Here is a 13195-nt window from a genome sequence, read left to right as displayed (position 1 = left end):
ATGTTTGATTTGCACAGTGCAGCTAGTCAGACAAGCTGAGACATCCGTTCCCCGAACAGGAAATTGTCTGGTAAGTACATCATTCAGCTGTCCTGTTGGTTAAGTTAGCTCAGTTTCTGTGATGAAGAAAAGATTTAAGTAGAAAACTCCTTGGGGGAACATATGCAAACACAAGATGTGCATTTAGGAAAAAATATACATATGAAAATATAATATTTAAGGAGCTCAGACTTTACTATTATATTTTTGTCGGTCATGGGGCTTGAACTCAGGGCCTGGGTGCTGTTCCTGAGGCTCTTGGTGCTCCAGGCTAGAGCTTTATCGCTTTGAGCCACTTCCAGTTTTTGAGTGGATCCTTGGAGGTAAAAGTCTCACTGGGACTTTCCTGCCTTGGGGCTGGCCTTCAAACCACAATCCTCAGATCTCAGCCTCCTGGGTTAGTTAGGATAACAGGAGTAAGACCTTAGCACCTGGCAAGGTCAGACTTTCATCCAAGATTGTAAATGAAAGATGGGAAACAGAACAGAATGTGTGTGTGTGTGTCTGTCTGTGTGTGTCTGTCTGTGTGTGTGTGTGTGTGTGTGTGTGTGTGTGTGTGTGTGTGTGTGTGTGTGTGTGTGTGTGTGTAATGTCTGTGTCTGTGTCTTTATCTGTCTGTCTGTCTGCCTGCCTGTCTGTCCGTGGGGCTCAAACGCCAGGACCTGGGGGCTGTTCCTGAGCTTCTTTTGCTCAAGGCTAGCACTCTACCATTTGAGTCATAGCTCTACTGCTGGCTTTTTGCTGGTTCATTGGAGATCAGAGTCTCATGAACTTTCCTGCCTGGGCTGGCTTTGAACTATGATGCTCAGATCTCAGCACCCAGCTCACAGTATTATCTTTAAAACAAGCAAACAATCCTCACCTTTCAAAACAATAAAACTAAAAAAATCCTAGAGAGATTGATATACGTTGGCCGAAATCTCAACAGAGATTGTCTTCCAGTGTCGGAGAGCTGAACTATCTCCACTAGGGGTGTCTCTAATCATGAGTACCCCAGAAGCTGAGACTAAGCCTGGTTCTCTTTTTTTTTTTCTCTCTCTCTCTCTCCGCCACACCCCACCAACAAAATGGGAAGCCTCAAAGTTATCCAGATGCTATATTATATCACAAACATCTGATCGGTTCTGCAATTAGTGTATCATTATTTTTCTGGCTCAGAATTTGAAGGTGAGATTCTCCATACACACACACACCCGTCCCCCACCTCCCCGGCCCTGGGTGTTTCTCTAAACTGCTTCATATAGAGGATCAGAAGTTTGAGACCTACAAGGATCTTTTAAAATAGATAATTCTTGGTCTGAGGGACTGAGACAACTGGTCACAACGAACTAGCTATAAAGACTGCCACCCAAACTTTCTTGATGTGTCCCTATAGAGGTAGATCAACTATGGAAAGGGGCCATTTGACTTGGGAGCAAGTTGTTTTTTGTTTTGTTTTGTTATTGTTGTTGTTGTTGCTAATCCTGAGGCTTGAACTCAGGACCTGGCTCTCTGGCTGCTTGCTTTTCTCACGCAAGGCTGGTGCTCTACCACTTGAGCCATGCCTCTGCTTCTGGCTTTGTTTTTTTTTTCCCTTTTTAAACTGGTTCGTTGGAGATAAGAATCTCATAAACTTTCCAGCCTGGCCTGGCTTTGAACTGTGATCTTCAAATCTCAGCCTCCTGAGTAACTAGGATGACAGGCGTGAGCTACCACATACCCCATGGCATTTCTTGCTTGTAAGAGAGCTCTGAATGCAAGCCAACTTAGGAAATTGGAACCACACACTTCAGGATGTGGGCACTTGCGTTTGATCATTAAAGTTGATGGAGGACTTGGGTATCTGTTCATTTCGTTCTGATTGCATGAAGGCATAAGTCTGCTTGCTGATCCGATTCCTTAGTTCTTTCTTTTCTTTTTGTTGGTCATGGGGCTTGAACTCAGGGCCTGGGTGCTGTCCCTGAGCTCTTTTACTCAAGGCTAGTTCTCTACCACTTTGAGCCACAGTTCCACTTTCAGCTTTTTTTTTTTTTTTGGTATTTGGAGGGGGGGTCGTTAATTAAAGAATCTCACTGGCTTTCCTGCCCAGGCTGGCTTTGAACCATGATCCTCAGATCTCAGCCTCCTGAGTAGCTAGGATTGCAGGTGTGAACCACCGATGCCCAGTTTCTGTGCCTTAGTTCTGTTATCAGATGTGAGACCGAAGAGCATAGCAGTTAACAGTAATAAGATAACACTGGTTACCTCTTGGCTGGGTGTCTGAAGGCAAGTTACTTACCCTCTCTGTGCTTGAGAGCTCTGGATGGTAAGAAACTAACACCATCTACCTTAAAAGGTCACCTGGAGGAGCTGAGGAATGAATAGGTGTGAAATTTAGAAGAGTGATTCAATTCAGGGGTTTTTGGGCTCTTGCTGGTTCTCTCCCACACTTTCCTCTCTTGTGGGGTGACCGCAGGGGACTGTAGCTTCTGTAGAGATAATGAGCTAGTTATTAGCAAGCCAGCGCTTGATTTACCTCCATATTCCTATAGAAAACGAGAGTTCAAGCCATGAGCTGGTGCTTCACGTCTGTCATCCTAGCTACTCAAAGGAGCCTAAGATCTGAGGATCGCGGTTCAAAGTCAGCCCAGGCAGGAAAGTAAGTCCGTGAAACTCTGATCTCCAATGAACCACTAGAAAACCAGAAGTGGCGCTGTGGCTCAAAGTGGTAGAGCACACTCACCTGGAGTTGAAGAGCTCAGGGACAAGGCCCAGGCCCCTGGGCCCCAGCCCCAACACCAGCACACACACATACACACACACACACACACACACACACACACACATACACACACACACATACACACACACACACACACACACACACACATACACACACACACATACACACACCAATTGATACACAGAAATCTATATACCAAATACAAGCCCTAATCACTTTTAAAGTAATTTTCCTTCAAGGAGGACCACTGACTTTCCCCTCCCCTCCTTTCTTTCAGTTGGATTACACATGACTTCTTCTCTATTCGCAGTGTTCGGCAAGATGGATGAGGAGACACCCAACGTGACCGAGGCGTACGATTACCTGGATTACATCTCATCCGAACCTTGCTACAAAGTCAACGTGAGGCAGATTGGGGCTCAGCTCCTCCCTCCTCTCTACTCCCTGGTGTTCGTGTGCGGGTTTGTGGGTAACACCCTGGTGGTCCTTACCCTGATCCATTGCAAGAAGCTTCGGAGCATGACGGACATTTACCTGCTCAACTTGGCCGTCTCCGACCTCCTCTTCCTGCTCACGCTGCCCTTTTGGGCCTATTACGTGGCTTCCCAATGGACCTTTGGAAATGCCATCTGTCAGCTGCTGACGGGGCTCTATTCCCTCGGCTTCTTCTCCGGCATCTTCTTCATCATCCTCCTCACCGTCGATCGGTACTTGGCTATCGTCCACGTCGTGTTTGCCCTCAAAGCCAGGACGGTCACCACTGGGGTGGCCACCAGCATGGCCACCTGGGTTGTCAGTATACTGCTGTCCCTTCCGAGTACCATCTTCTCCCGATCACAAAAGGAACTTGCTCGATACACCTGCAGCCCGCATTTCCCCTCCACCCAGTACCACGTGTGGAAGTATTTCCAGACCTTGGTGATGGTCATTTTCGGTCTGATCTTACCCCTGCTGGTCATGGTGATCTGCTACTCTAGCATCCTGCATACCCTGCTCCGGTGTCGCAACGAGAAGAGGAGACACAGGGCTGTGCAGCTCATTTTTGCCATCGTGATCGTCTATTTCTTGTTCTGGGCTCCCTATAATCTCGTCCTGCTTCTGTATACGTTTCCCCATTTCTTTCACCTGGATAACTGCGAGAGCTCTAACAGACTGGACCGAGCCATGCAGGTAACAGAGACTCTGGGCATGACGCACTGTTGTATCAATCCAATCATCTACGCCTTTGTAGGGGAGAAATTCCGCAGGTACCTCTGGGTGTTCTTTCAAAAACACATTGCCAAACACCTCTGTAAGCACTGTTCCCTCTTCCAGAGATCTGATCTTCCCGAGCATGCAAGCTCAGTCTACACCCGATCGATTGGAGAGCAGCAGGAAATCTCCGCGGGTTTATGACCTGGATTCTGGCTGGCTTGTGATTTTTTTTTTTTGACTGTGTTGTGTCTATGAGTCAAAGTTGTTTGCTTTGTGTTTGGTTTTTGTCAGTCCTGGGGCTTGAACGTGGGGCCTGGGAGCTTTCCCTCTACCACTTTGAGCCACAGAGTTACTTCTGGTTTTCTGGTGGTTCATTGGAGATAAGAGTCTCATGGACTTTCCTGCCTGGCTTTGAACCACGATCCTCAGATCTCAGCCTCCTGAGGAGCTAGGATGACAGGCGTGAGCCACCAGTACCCCATTTGTTCTTTTTTTTTTAATTTTATTTTAATAATTTTATTGTCTCAATGGAATTTAACACAGCCATTAGAAAGAATAAGATTATGTCATTTGTAGGGAAACGGGTGGATCTAGAACAAATCAAGCCAAGCTCAGAGAGACAAACGGCACAATGTTTTCTCTCATCTGCTAGATCTCAAATAAACTGGGACATGTTAAATTATATAGGACCCTAGGCATTTACACACAATGAGACCAAAGTAGGCTACTCTTAAGAGAGGAACACAAAGGTGCCGTGTCTCTGTGCCTCTGATCATATAAAATAATATTTATTGAAATGAATTCCAGAAAATGGCAATAAGAGGGTTTAAAAAACTTTTTTTTTGTCTTGTTTGGTCACTTAGCTGTCTTTGGGATGGTAAGGGGGAGGGGCACAGAAATAGACGAACAAGATGTGAACAGATGCCCGGGGTACTCACCAGACACTATATGGAAAGTGAATTATACAACTTGTGGGTAGAGGGCTGGGAAGGTGGCTCAGTGGTAGAGCGCTTGCCTTGCATGCATGAGGCCCTGGGTTCCATTCCTCAGCACCACATAAGCAGAAAAAGCCGGAAGTAGTGCTGTGGCTCAAGTGGTAGAGCGCTAGCCTTGAGCTGAAGAGCTGAGGGACAGCGCCCAGGCCCAGAGTTCAGGCCCCAGGACCGGACCAAAAAGAAATAAAAATAAAAATAAATAATAAAATAAAATAAAATAAAATGAAAAACAATTTGTGGGTAGGAACAGGAGGGAAAAACTGGGAGAGAGCGAGGGAAGGGGTGACATTGTCCGAAAAGAAATGTACTCTTTGCCTGACTTAAGTAACTGTAACCTCTCTGTACATCACCTTTATAATAAAAATAACATATTACATTTTTTGGTATGATGAAGGTGTTGCGCAAAAAGACAACCATTTCTATGACTCAAATTTTATATGTAAGCTGATTTGGAGATGATTCTTTTTCTTAAAAAAAATGGGGGGGGGCGGGTAGTGGGGCTGGAAATGTGGCTTAGTGGTAGAGCGCTTGCCTAGCATGCATGAAGCCCTGGGTTCGATTCCTCAGCACCACATAAAAGGAAAAGGCCAGAGGTGGTGCTGTGGCTCAAGTGGTAGAGCGCTCGCCTTGAGCAAGACAAGCTCAGCTACAGTACCCAGGCCTTGAGTTCAAGCCTCAGGACTGGCAAATAATCATAACCATAATCATCATCATAATTATCTAGCCAGGAGCTGGTGGCTCTCCCCTATAATCCTAGTTACTCAGGAGGCTGAGATCTGAGGATCACATCTCGAAGCCAGGCTTAGCAAGAAAAGCCTCGAGACTCTTATCTCCAGTTAACCACAAAAAGCCAAAAGTGGAGCTGTGGCTCAAGTGGTAAAGCACTAACTCTGAGTACAAAACCTCAAAGATAGATAGAGCCTCGGCCCAAAGTTCAAGCCCCAAACTGGAACACAAAACAAAACAAAACACACACACACACCCAAGAAGAAGGAATCCACTAGCCAGGTTGCTCACACATGTAATCCCAACTTCTCAGGAGGCTGAGATCTGAGGATCATGGGTTTGAAGCCAAGCCCAGGCAGGAAAGTCCAGGAGATGCTCATCTCCAGTTGATCACCAAAAAGCCAGAAGTGGAGCTGCGACTCAAGTGGTAGACCTTAAATGACAAAGGTCCAGGCCCTGCGTGGGAGGCCCAGGACTAGCACCGAGGAAACAACAAAAGCAAAGAAAACACACAGCAGAGAGTCACGGAGGGGTTAAGATGTGTGTGTTGGGGAGTGGGGGGAAATGGGTTGCACATGTGATTTTTCTCACTTTGTGAATGTGAAACTAGAGTGACTAGAGCAGCAGGAAGTGGGTGGACAGGAACTCAGCCTTCCCCCCTTTCCCCCCCTAAAAGGTGGAAAGTATAAGGTCTTGGGCATTCCAAGGGCGTTCAGAGCTGCCCCCGCCCCCAACACAAGTTCTCATGATATAGACCAAGCTGGCCTGGAACCTACCTCGGCCTCCCTAGGTCTGTGATTATAGGTGTGTACTACTAGCCTGCTCAGCTCTGCTTGGCTGTATTTGTATATTGAAAGCTACAAATGCTTTGGAAGATAATATGTTTGTATGTTTTTGTTGTTGTTGTGGGTCGTGGGGCTTGAACTCTGGGCCTGGGTGCTGTCCCTGAGTTCTTCAACTCAGGGCGAGTGCTCTACCACTTGAACCACAGCGCCACTTATGGTTTTCTGGTGGTTTATTGGAGGTAAGAGTCTCACCCATCTTTCCTGCCCGAGCTGGCTTTGAACGATGATCCTCAGATCTCACCCTCCTGAGTAGCTAGGATGATAGGTGTGAGCCACCAGTACCCCTGTTTAAAAACAAAAAACAAACAAAAAAAAAATACTTGTAAATATCATCACCTAGCCCGGCAACGGTGGCTCATCCCAGCTACTCAGGAGGCTGAGATCTGAGGATCGAGGTTCAAAGCCAGCCCAGGCAGGAAAGCCCGTGAGACTCTTATCACCAATAAACCACTAGAAAACTGGAGGTGGCATTATGGCTCAAGTTGTAGAGTGCTCACCTTGAGCTAAAGAGCTTAAGCACTCAGGCCCTGAGTTCAAGATTTAGGACCCAGTGGGTAGATCAAATGCTGAGAATCAAGTCAAAATAAAGTCATACTGAAAGGAGGAACTTTGGGTAATCCTGAATTTACAAAGCAATGGTTTGTTATTGTTGTTGTTGTTGTCTTTGTTTTTTCCCCTTTTGGGAAAGTTTCCATTCATTCACATGACTCTGTGATGTGTGGAACCCAAGATGCTCAGTGTGACTTGATTCGACTACTTCTTCTGGGCCTGGACTAAACAATAGTACTACATCCTTTCGCTCACTCAGTGTCCTGGTATGACTCCAAGTCACCAGCTGGAGGAGGCAGAGAGATCTCAGGAGAAAGGCCACTGCTTGACCCTCACCCTGGCCACCACGCCAGGCTGTGGCCACCACCCCCCGGGCAGACAGGACTTCCCAGATCCTTCTCCATTCAAGAAAGGGCTCTCTCCCACACCCAGAAAAGGAAATGCTCTGGGAAGATGCAATAGGCCATGTTCCCAAGTACCACCCCCCCACCCCCATACACACACACACACACACACACACACACACACACACACACACACACACACACACACACACACACACACACACACACACACACTTCTCTTTTTTTACCCTGGTTGTCAGAATGCCCAATCACATGTTTGCCTGTTTACTTTTCTCTTCAGAGTTCCCTTTTTTAACGTGTTGTTTTTGTTAATATATTTTTTTTGAGATCTTTGTTTCTATACTGGGGCTTTGATGATCTCTGGGTCCCATGCTCATGCCTGGATTTATCATTTAAAGCTGCCTGGCGCTCTGCCATTTGAGCCATACCTCCTCTTCCAGCTTTAAAAAAAAAAAGGTCAAGCCGGGCGCTGGTGGCTCACGCCTGTAATCCTAGCTACTCAGGAGGCTGAGATCTGAGGATCGCGGTTCAAAGCCAGCCCGGGCAGGAGAGACCGTGAGACTCCTATCTCCAATAAACCACCAGAAAACCGGAAGTGGCGCTGTAGCTCAAGTGGTAGAGCGCTCGCCTTGAGCTGAAGAGCGGAGGGACAGCGCCCAAGCCCAGAGTTCAAGCCCCACGACCGACCAAAAAAAAAAAAAAAAAAAAAAAAAAAAGGTCAGTCGTGAGGCTTGAACTCAGGGCCTGGGCACTGTTTCTCAGCATCTCAGCTCAAGGCAAGCACTCTACCACTTGAGCCACAGCACCACTTCCCTGTTTCTGGTGGTTTCTTGGAGATCAGAGTCTCACAGATTTTCCTGCATGCTGGCTTGGAACCACGATCCTCAGATCTCAGCCTCCTGAGGAGCTAGGATGACAGAGGTGAGCCACCTGCACCTGGTTTGGCTTTTCTTTTTATTTTCTGATTAATTGGATTAATTAAGAGTCTGATGGATTTTATTTTTGTTTTTCGGTGTGAGACCAGGCTTTGAACTTAATACCTGATGCTCAGGCCTCTAACCCAGGACAGAACAGTTCGTACAAGTACCTGCCCTGCCCCTCCTTCCCAACCAACCTCACTCCCTGACCCCACTTCTCAGCCAAACTACACGGGGGGGGGGGGCGGGGGGGAGCAAGGGGGGCAGACCCAGCAAGAAGCTGGGCCCTGCTAGTTCAAGTCTGTCATCCTGGCTACTACAGGAGGCTGAGATCTGAAGATCAAAGATTCCTAAGCTTGCGGGGGGGGGGGGGAGCAAGGGGGGCAGAAAGGGGGGAGAGGGGGGGAAGGGGGGAGCTGGAAAGCTCATGAGACTCTGATCCCCAATAAGGCATCAAAAGGAAACCAAAAAAATAAATAAATAAAAGCTGGAAGTGGAGCTGTGGTTCAAGTGGTAGAGCACTAGCCTTGAGAAGGAAAGAAGGAAAGAAAGGAAGAAAGGAAGAAAGGAAGGAAGAAAGGAAGGAAGGAAGGAAGGAGAAAGGAAGGAAGGAAGGAAGGAAGGAAGGAAGGAAGGAAAGAAAGAAAGAAAGAAAGAAAGAGAGGGAGGGAGGGAGAGGGAGGGGGAAGCAGGGAGGGAGGGAGGGAGGGAGGGAGGGAGGGAGGGAGGGAGACAGAGAAACTGACACTAAAACCCCATTCTATACCAATCCCTACAGTTCATCCTGCGGGTTACTGAGGCCTATCCTAATTCAGGAAATGAGCAGCAGCCAAAACTGGGGAGGTGTGGGGGGGGAATTTAGGGGGAGGGCAGTTCTTTGCGGTGTCTGTCAACACCTGACGTCACTCACTCCAGTGCTATCTCTCGGCATTCCCCGGGCAACCCCCTTATCTGGGGGCCACAAGGGAAATCCAAGAGACGCGGGGAGGAGCCACCCACTTCTCTGTGGGTCTCAGAGAAAGGAAAGAAGAAGAAGAGGAGGAAAAGAAGACTCCAAGGGGGTAGGGTGGGAAGTAGGGGAGGGGATCCTCTGAAGAACTTTCCACAGCATCTTTCTTTTGGCGCTGGTGGCTGAGATCTGTCCAGGAGGAAAGCAGAAGCACGGGGAAATCTTAAAGAGGGCAGAGGAGTGAGGGGGGTCCCCCCCCGTGTGTGGAGTGTGGGGTATGAAAATCAGGATCAGACCTTATAGTTATGAGCACCCCTTCCTTCTGGATCGTTAAGCTGAGAGAGTCTGGGATCAGCTGGTCAGAGGTGAGTCGGTCTGTCTGTCTGTCTGTCTCTCCCGGTTGGTTTCGCTTTAGAAAGCTTTTTCTTGACTGACCTTGAAGAGGAGAGGATCTCAGCCCCACGCAGGACCCGGCTGGTGGCTGGTGAAATTCGAGGGAAATGATCTTTTGAGTTCTGTCTGATGGAATGTTTACCTAGATCGGGGCTCCCACTGGTGAGAATGGGTGTGGGGGGTACAGGGGGAGGGAGGGGGAGAAGATATTGCCAACCCTCCTTTAATTGCCTGTGGCACTCTGTCCCCAGAGAGACATGCACAGTCACGCTCCTCTGGGGAAGTGGAGACTTGTTTGGGGTTCTTTTCCCCTGGGGTGTGTGTCTTGTGTGGTTGGGGGAAGGGTAGGAGGGACCCCCCCCTCCCTTAGCTCACGCCTGTAATCCCAGGTACTGAGGGAGGTTGAGATCTGTGGATGGAAGTTCCCAAGCAATCTCGGGCAGGAAAAGTCTATGAGATTCTTTTATTTGTTTAATCAGTGAACAAAAAGCCAGATGTGGAGGTGTGGCTTAAGTGATCGAGCACCAGCCTGGAGAGAAAAATAGTAAGGGGCGGTGCCCTGAGTTCAAGCCTCAGTATAGGAACACACACACACACACACACACACACACATAAATAAGAGGGAGGGGAAGGTTATTTTCAAGCTTCTGAGATGCAGATCTAGTCTGGTTAAAATTATGCATCAGCAGAATTGGGGGTGTGGCTCTCAAGTGGCAGAGCATCGGCCTGGGCAAGCACAAGGCCCTGGGTTCGAATCTTAGTTCCACCAAGGAATAAAAATAAAGCCAGGCCACCTGTGGCTCACATCTGTCATCCTAGCTACTCAGGAAGCCAAGATCTGAGGATTACAGTTCCAGGTCAGACTGGGTAGGAAAAGTCCATGAGATTCTTACCTCCAATTCGCCACTAAAAAGCCAGAAGTAGAGCTCTAATTCAAATGGTTGAGCACCAGGCTTGAGTGAAAAAGCTAAGAGAGAGTCCAGGCCCTGAGTTCAAGTGTCAGTACTGGACAAAAATATACTGATAATAGTAATAATAAAAATTATTATATATTGTTATTAATATTATATTATGTTAAATGTGACATATAATATAATTATATTAATATATTATTATTAGTGTATATTATTATGTTATACATAACATATAATGATAATATTATACTAATATAACTATAATAATATATTAATATTATATATTATGTGTTATATATAACATATAGTATGTAATTATGTTATTATACTAATATAATTATAATAATATATTATTATATATTATTATATGTTATATAGCATTAGTTTATATATAATATAATATAGCTATATTTATATTGTATTTTATATTTCATATTATATAATTTATTATATAATTATAATGTTATGTATATTATATTATCTATATTTTATAGCATGTTATACAATTATTACATTGTATTATATAATATATTTATTATGTTATTATTGATATATTAATTATATCATTACATATATTATTAATTAACATTGTGTATTCTATAATTATATAATAATAGAATATACTATATATTCTATTTTATATATTTTTGTAATTAAACTAGGTAATTATATAATATTTATATGTATAATATATAATATATTATTTATATTTAATAATATGTTTATATAAATAATCTATAATTTAATTATAGTTATATAATTGTAATTATATATAGCATATAATGTCAATTATATAATTATATATAATATGGAATATAATTGTATATAGTATTAACATACTGTAATGTACTATTCTATTTATTATTCTATTATAATACGATGATGATGATGAAATGGAGCCTCGGTAGAGGGAAAATGTGGCCTTGAGAATCCAATTCTGTTTCTTTTCTTTTTTCCTTCTTCTTTTGCTGGTCCTAGGACTTGAACTCAGGGCCTGTGCGCTCGCTTTCCCTGAGCTTTTGTGCTCAAAGCTAGCATTCTACCACTTGAGCTACCATTCCCCTTCCAGCCTTTTGTTTTGTTTTGTTTTGTTTTTGATAGTTAATTAGAGCTCAGAGTCTCTCGGGGCTTTCCCACCCAGGTTGGCTTCGACCCATGATCCTCCAGATCTCAGCCTCCTGGGCAGCTAAGATGACAGGCGTGAGCCACTGGCCCTCAACCCAGTCCTGCTGGCTTGTTTCCCCCTCCAGGATGATACAGCTTGTCACTTTCCCCTAGGGAAGGCCCCAGGATGGCCGATTACACGGTGACACCAGATGATGAGTATGATGTCCTCATCCAAGATGAGGTGGAGAATGAGACGGTTTGGCCAGAGTCCTGTGACCCGAATCCGGTCAGCGTCCTCACGGCCCAGCAGATGCCCTGGCTCTTCTCCATCATCTGCGTGCTGGGTCTCCTGGATGGTGTGTTGATGGTGTTTCTCCTGGTAAAACACAAAGGCCTCAAACACCAGGGGAAGGTCTATTTCCTCCAGTTGGCTGTCTCGAACTTCTGCTTCTGGCTTCCCCTGCCTTTCTGGGCTCACCCCATCTCCCAGCAGACAAATCTGGGGGATCTCACGTGTACCGTGGTCACCGGCTGCCACTCAGTGGCCGTGTACAGCAAGGTGGCCTTCCTGGTTGTGCTGATCCTGCAGACGTATCAAGCGTCCTTGCACGCGCGATGGCTGACACCGGGCCTGGAAACCACAGCTGGGAAAATCCTCACCAGCATTCTGGCTTGGGGATTGGCTGTGGGGGTGAATTTGCCCGAGTTGGCCTTCTATCAACCTTCCCTGCAGAGTCAGACGTGGAAATGTGCTTGGAGCCAGCAGCCTTTTCCACCATCAGCCGAGCCCTCCTGGAAATACTTCCTGACCTTAAAAATGAACATTCTGCTCCTGGCAATCCCTTTGGCCGTGTGGTTATTCTGTGGCGTGCGGATGAGTTCCACGTTGACCTTGAGCGCCCGGCAGGATGACCTTGCCCGGTTGGTTTTCCTGCTGATGCTGATCTTCCTTCTCACGTGGGCACCATACCAGGTCGCCCTGCTCCTCTCCACCATCCAGCCTCCCTCCACACCCCTGCAGGACTGCAAGATCAGGCGCAGACTGGACACTGGCGTCCAGATCACCAGAATCATCGCCATCACCCACTGTGGCATCAGTGCTACCTTCTACTTGCTACTGGATGCAGTGTGTAGGAGCCGTGTCTGCAGGCGGCTTCTGGGCTGTGGCAATGGCTCTCTGGGGCTCCGTGACCAAAACTCCTCTGCCTCAGTATCCCCAGGACAGCGCCAGGACCATTGCACTCACGTCTAAGTGAGCCTGTGTCAAAGGCAGGGCCGATGGCCATGCATGTCAGTCGCTTTGCGTGGTTTTGTGTGATTGTGTATGGATGTGAACCAAGCAGTAGAGCACCCTCCTGGAAATAGGGTGCTTAAAGGCTAGCGTGCCCAGGCCCTGAGCTCAAGCCCTAGCCCCAATTACTTGCACACACACACACACACACACACACACACACACACACACACACACACACACACACACACACAAACATACACATGATGA

The 13195-nt window shown here is 46.6% G+C and overlaps 2 protein-coding genes across 7 annotated transcripts; both read left to right on the top strand.

Moving 5' to 3' along the window:
- On the top strand, positions 1 to 5286 carry LOC138824004 (C-C chemokine receptor type 5-like). 3 transcript variants are annotated; one of them, XM_070017576.1, is made up of 2 exons: positions 1 to 70; positions 3051 to 5286. In XM_070017576.1, exon 2 carries the CDS (start codon positions 3062 to 3064, stop codon positions 4133 to 4135), a length of 1074 nt encoding a protein of 357 aa, XP_069873677.1. In that variant the 5' UTR covers positions 1 to 70; positions 3051 to 3061; the 3' UTR covers positions 4136 to 5286. The 3 variants fall into 3 exon arrangements, with proteins under 3 accessions (XP_069873677.1, XP_069873675.1, XP_069873676.1); XM_070017574.1 differs by having other exon boundaries at positions 3 to 70; positions 3018 to 5286; XM_070017575.1 differs by lacking the exon at positions 1 to 70 and adding an exon at positions 2555 to 2656.
- A 2831-nt stretch (positions 5287 to 8117) lies between these two features.
- On the top strand, positions 8118 to 13183 carry LOC138824002 (C-C chemokine receptor-like 2). 4 transcript variants are annotated; one of them, XM_070017570.1, is made up of 3 exons: positions 8118 to 8335; positions 9696 to 9835; positions 11866 to 13183. In XM_070017570.1, exon 3 carries the CDS (start codon positions 11879 to 11881, stop codon positions 12944 to 12946), a length of 1068 nt encoding a protein of 355 aa, XP_069873671.1. In that variant the 5' UTR covers positions 8118 to 8335; positions 9696 to 9835; positions 11866 to 11878; the 3' UTR covers positions 12947 to 13183. The 4 variants fall into 4 exon arrangements, with proteins under 4 accessions (XP_069873671.1, XP_069873673.1, XP_069873670.1 ...); XM_070017572.1 differs by lacking the exon at positions 9696 to 9835; XM_070017569.1 differs by lacking the exons at positions 8118 to 8335; positions 9696 to 9835 and adding an exon at positions 9255 to 9645.
- The last annotated feature ends 12 nt before the right edge of the window (positions 13184 to 13195 follow it).

This window comes from Dipodomys merriami, unplaced genomic scaffold (genome assembly GCF_024711535.1).
Source record: "Dipodomys merriami isolate MVZ:Mamm:240054 unplaced genomic scaffold, mDipMer1.0.p SCAF_125, whole genome shotgun sequence".
In the NCBI taxonomy this organism is placed as follows: Eukaryota; Metazoa; Chordata; class Mammalia; order Rodentia; family Heteromyidae; genus Dipodomys; species Dipodomys merriami.
Note: the sequence above shows the minus strand (reverse complement) of the source record. Positions and strands in the feature narration are given on the sequence as shown.

Excerpts from the sequence above, each read along its gene's own strand:
- LOC138824004 (XM_070017574.1), top strand. The coding sequence starts at position 3,029 with ATGACTTCTTCTCTATTCGCAGTGTTCGGCAAGATGGATGAGGAGACA.
- LOC138824002 (XM_070017572.1), top strand. The coding sequence starts at position 11,879 with ATGGCCGATTACACGGTGACACCAGATGATGAGTATGATGTCCTCATC.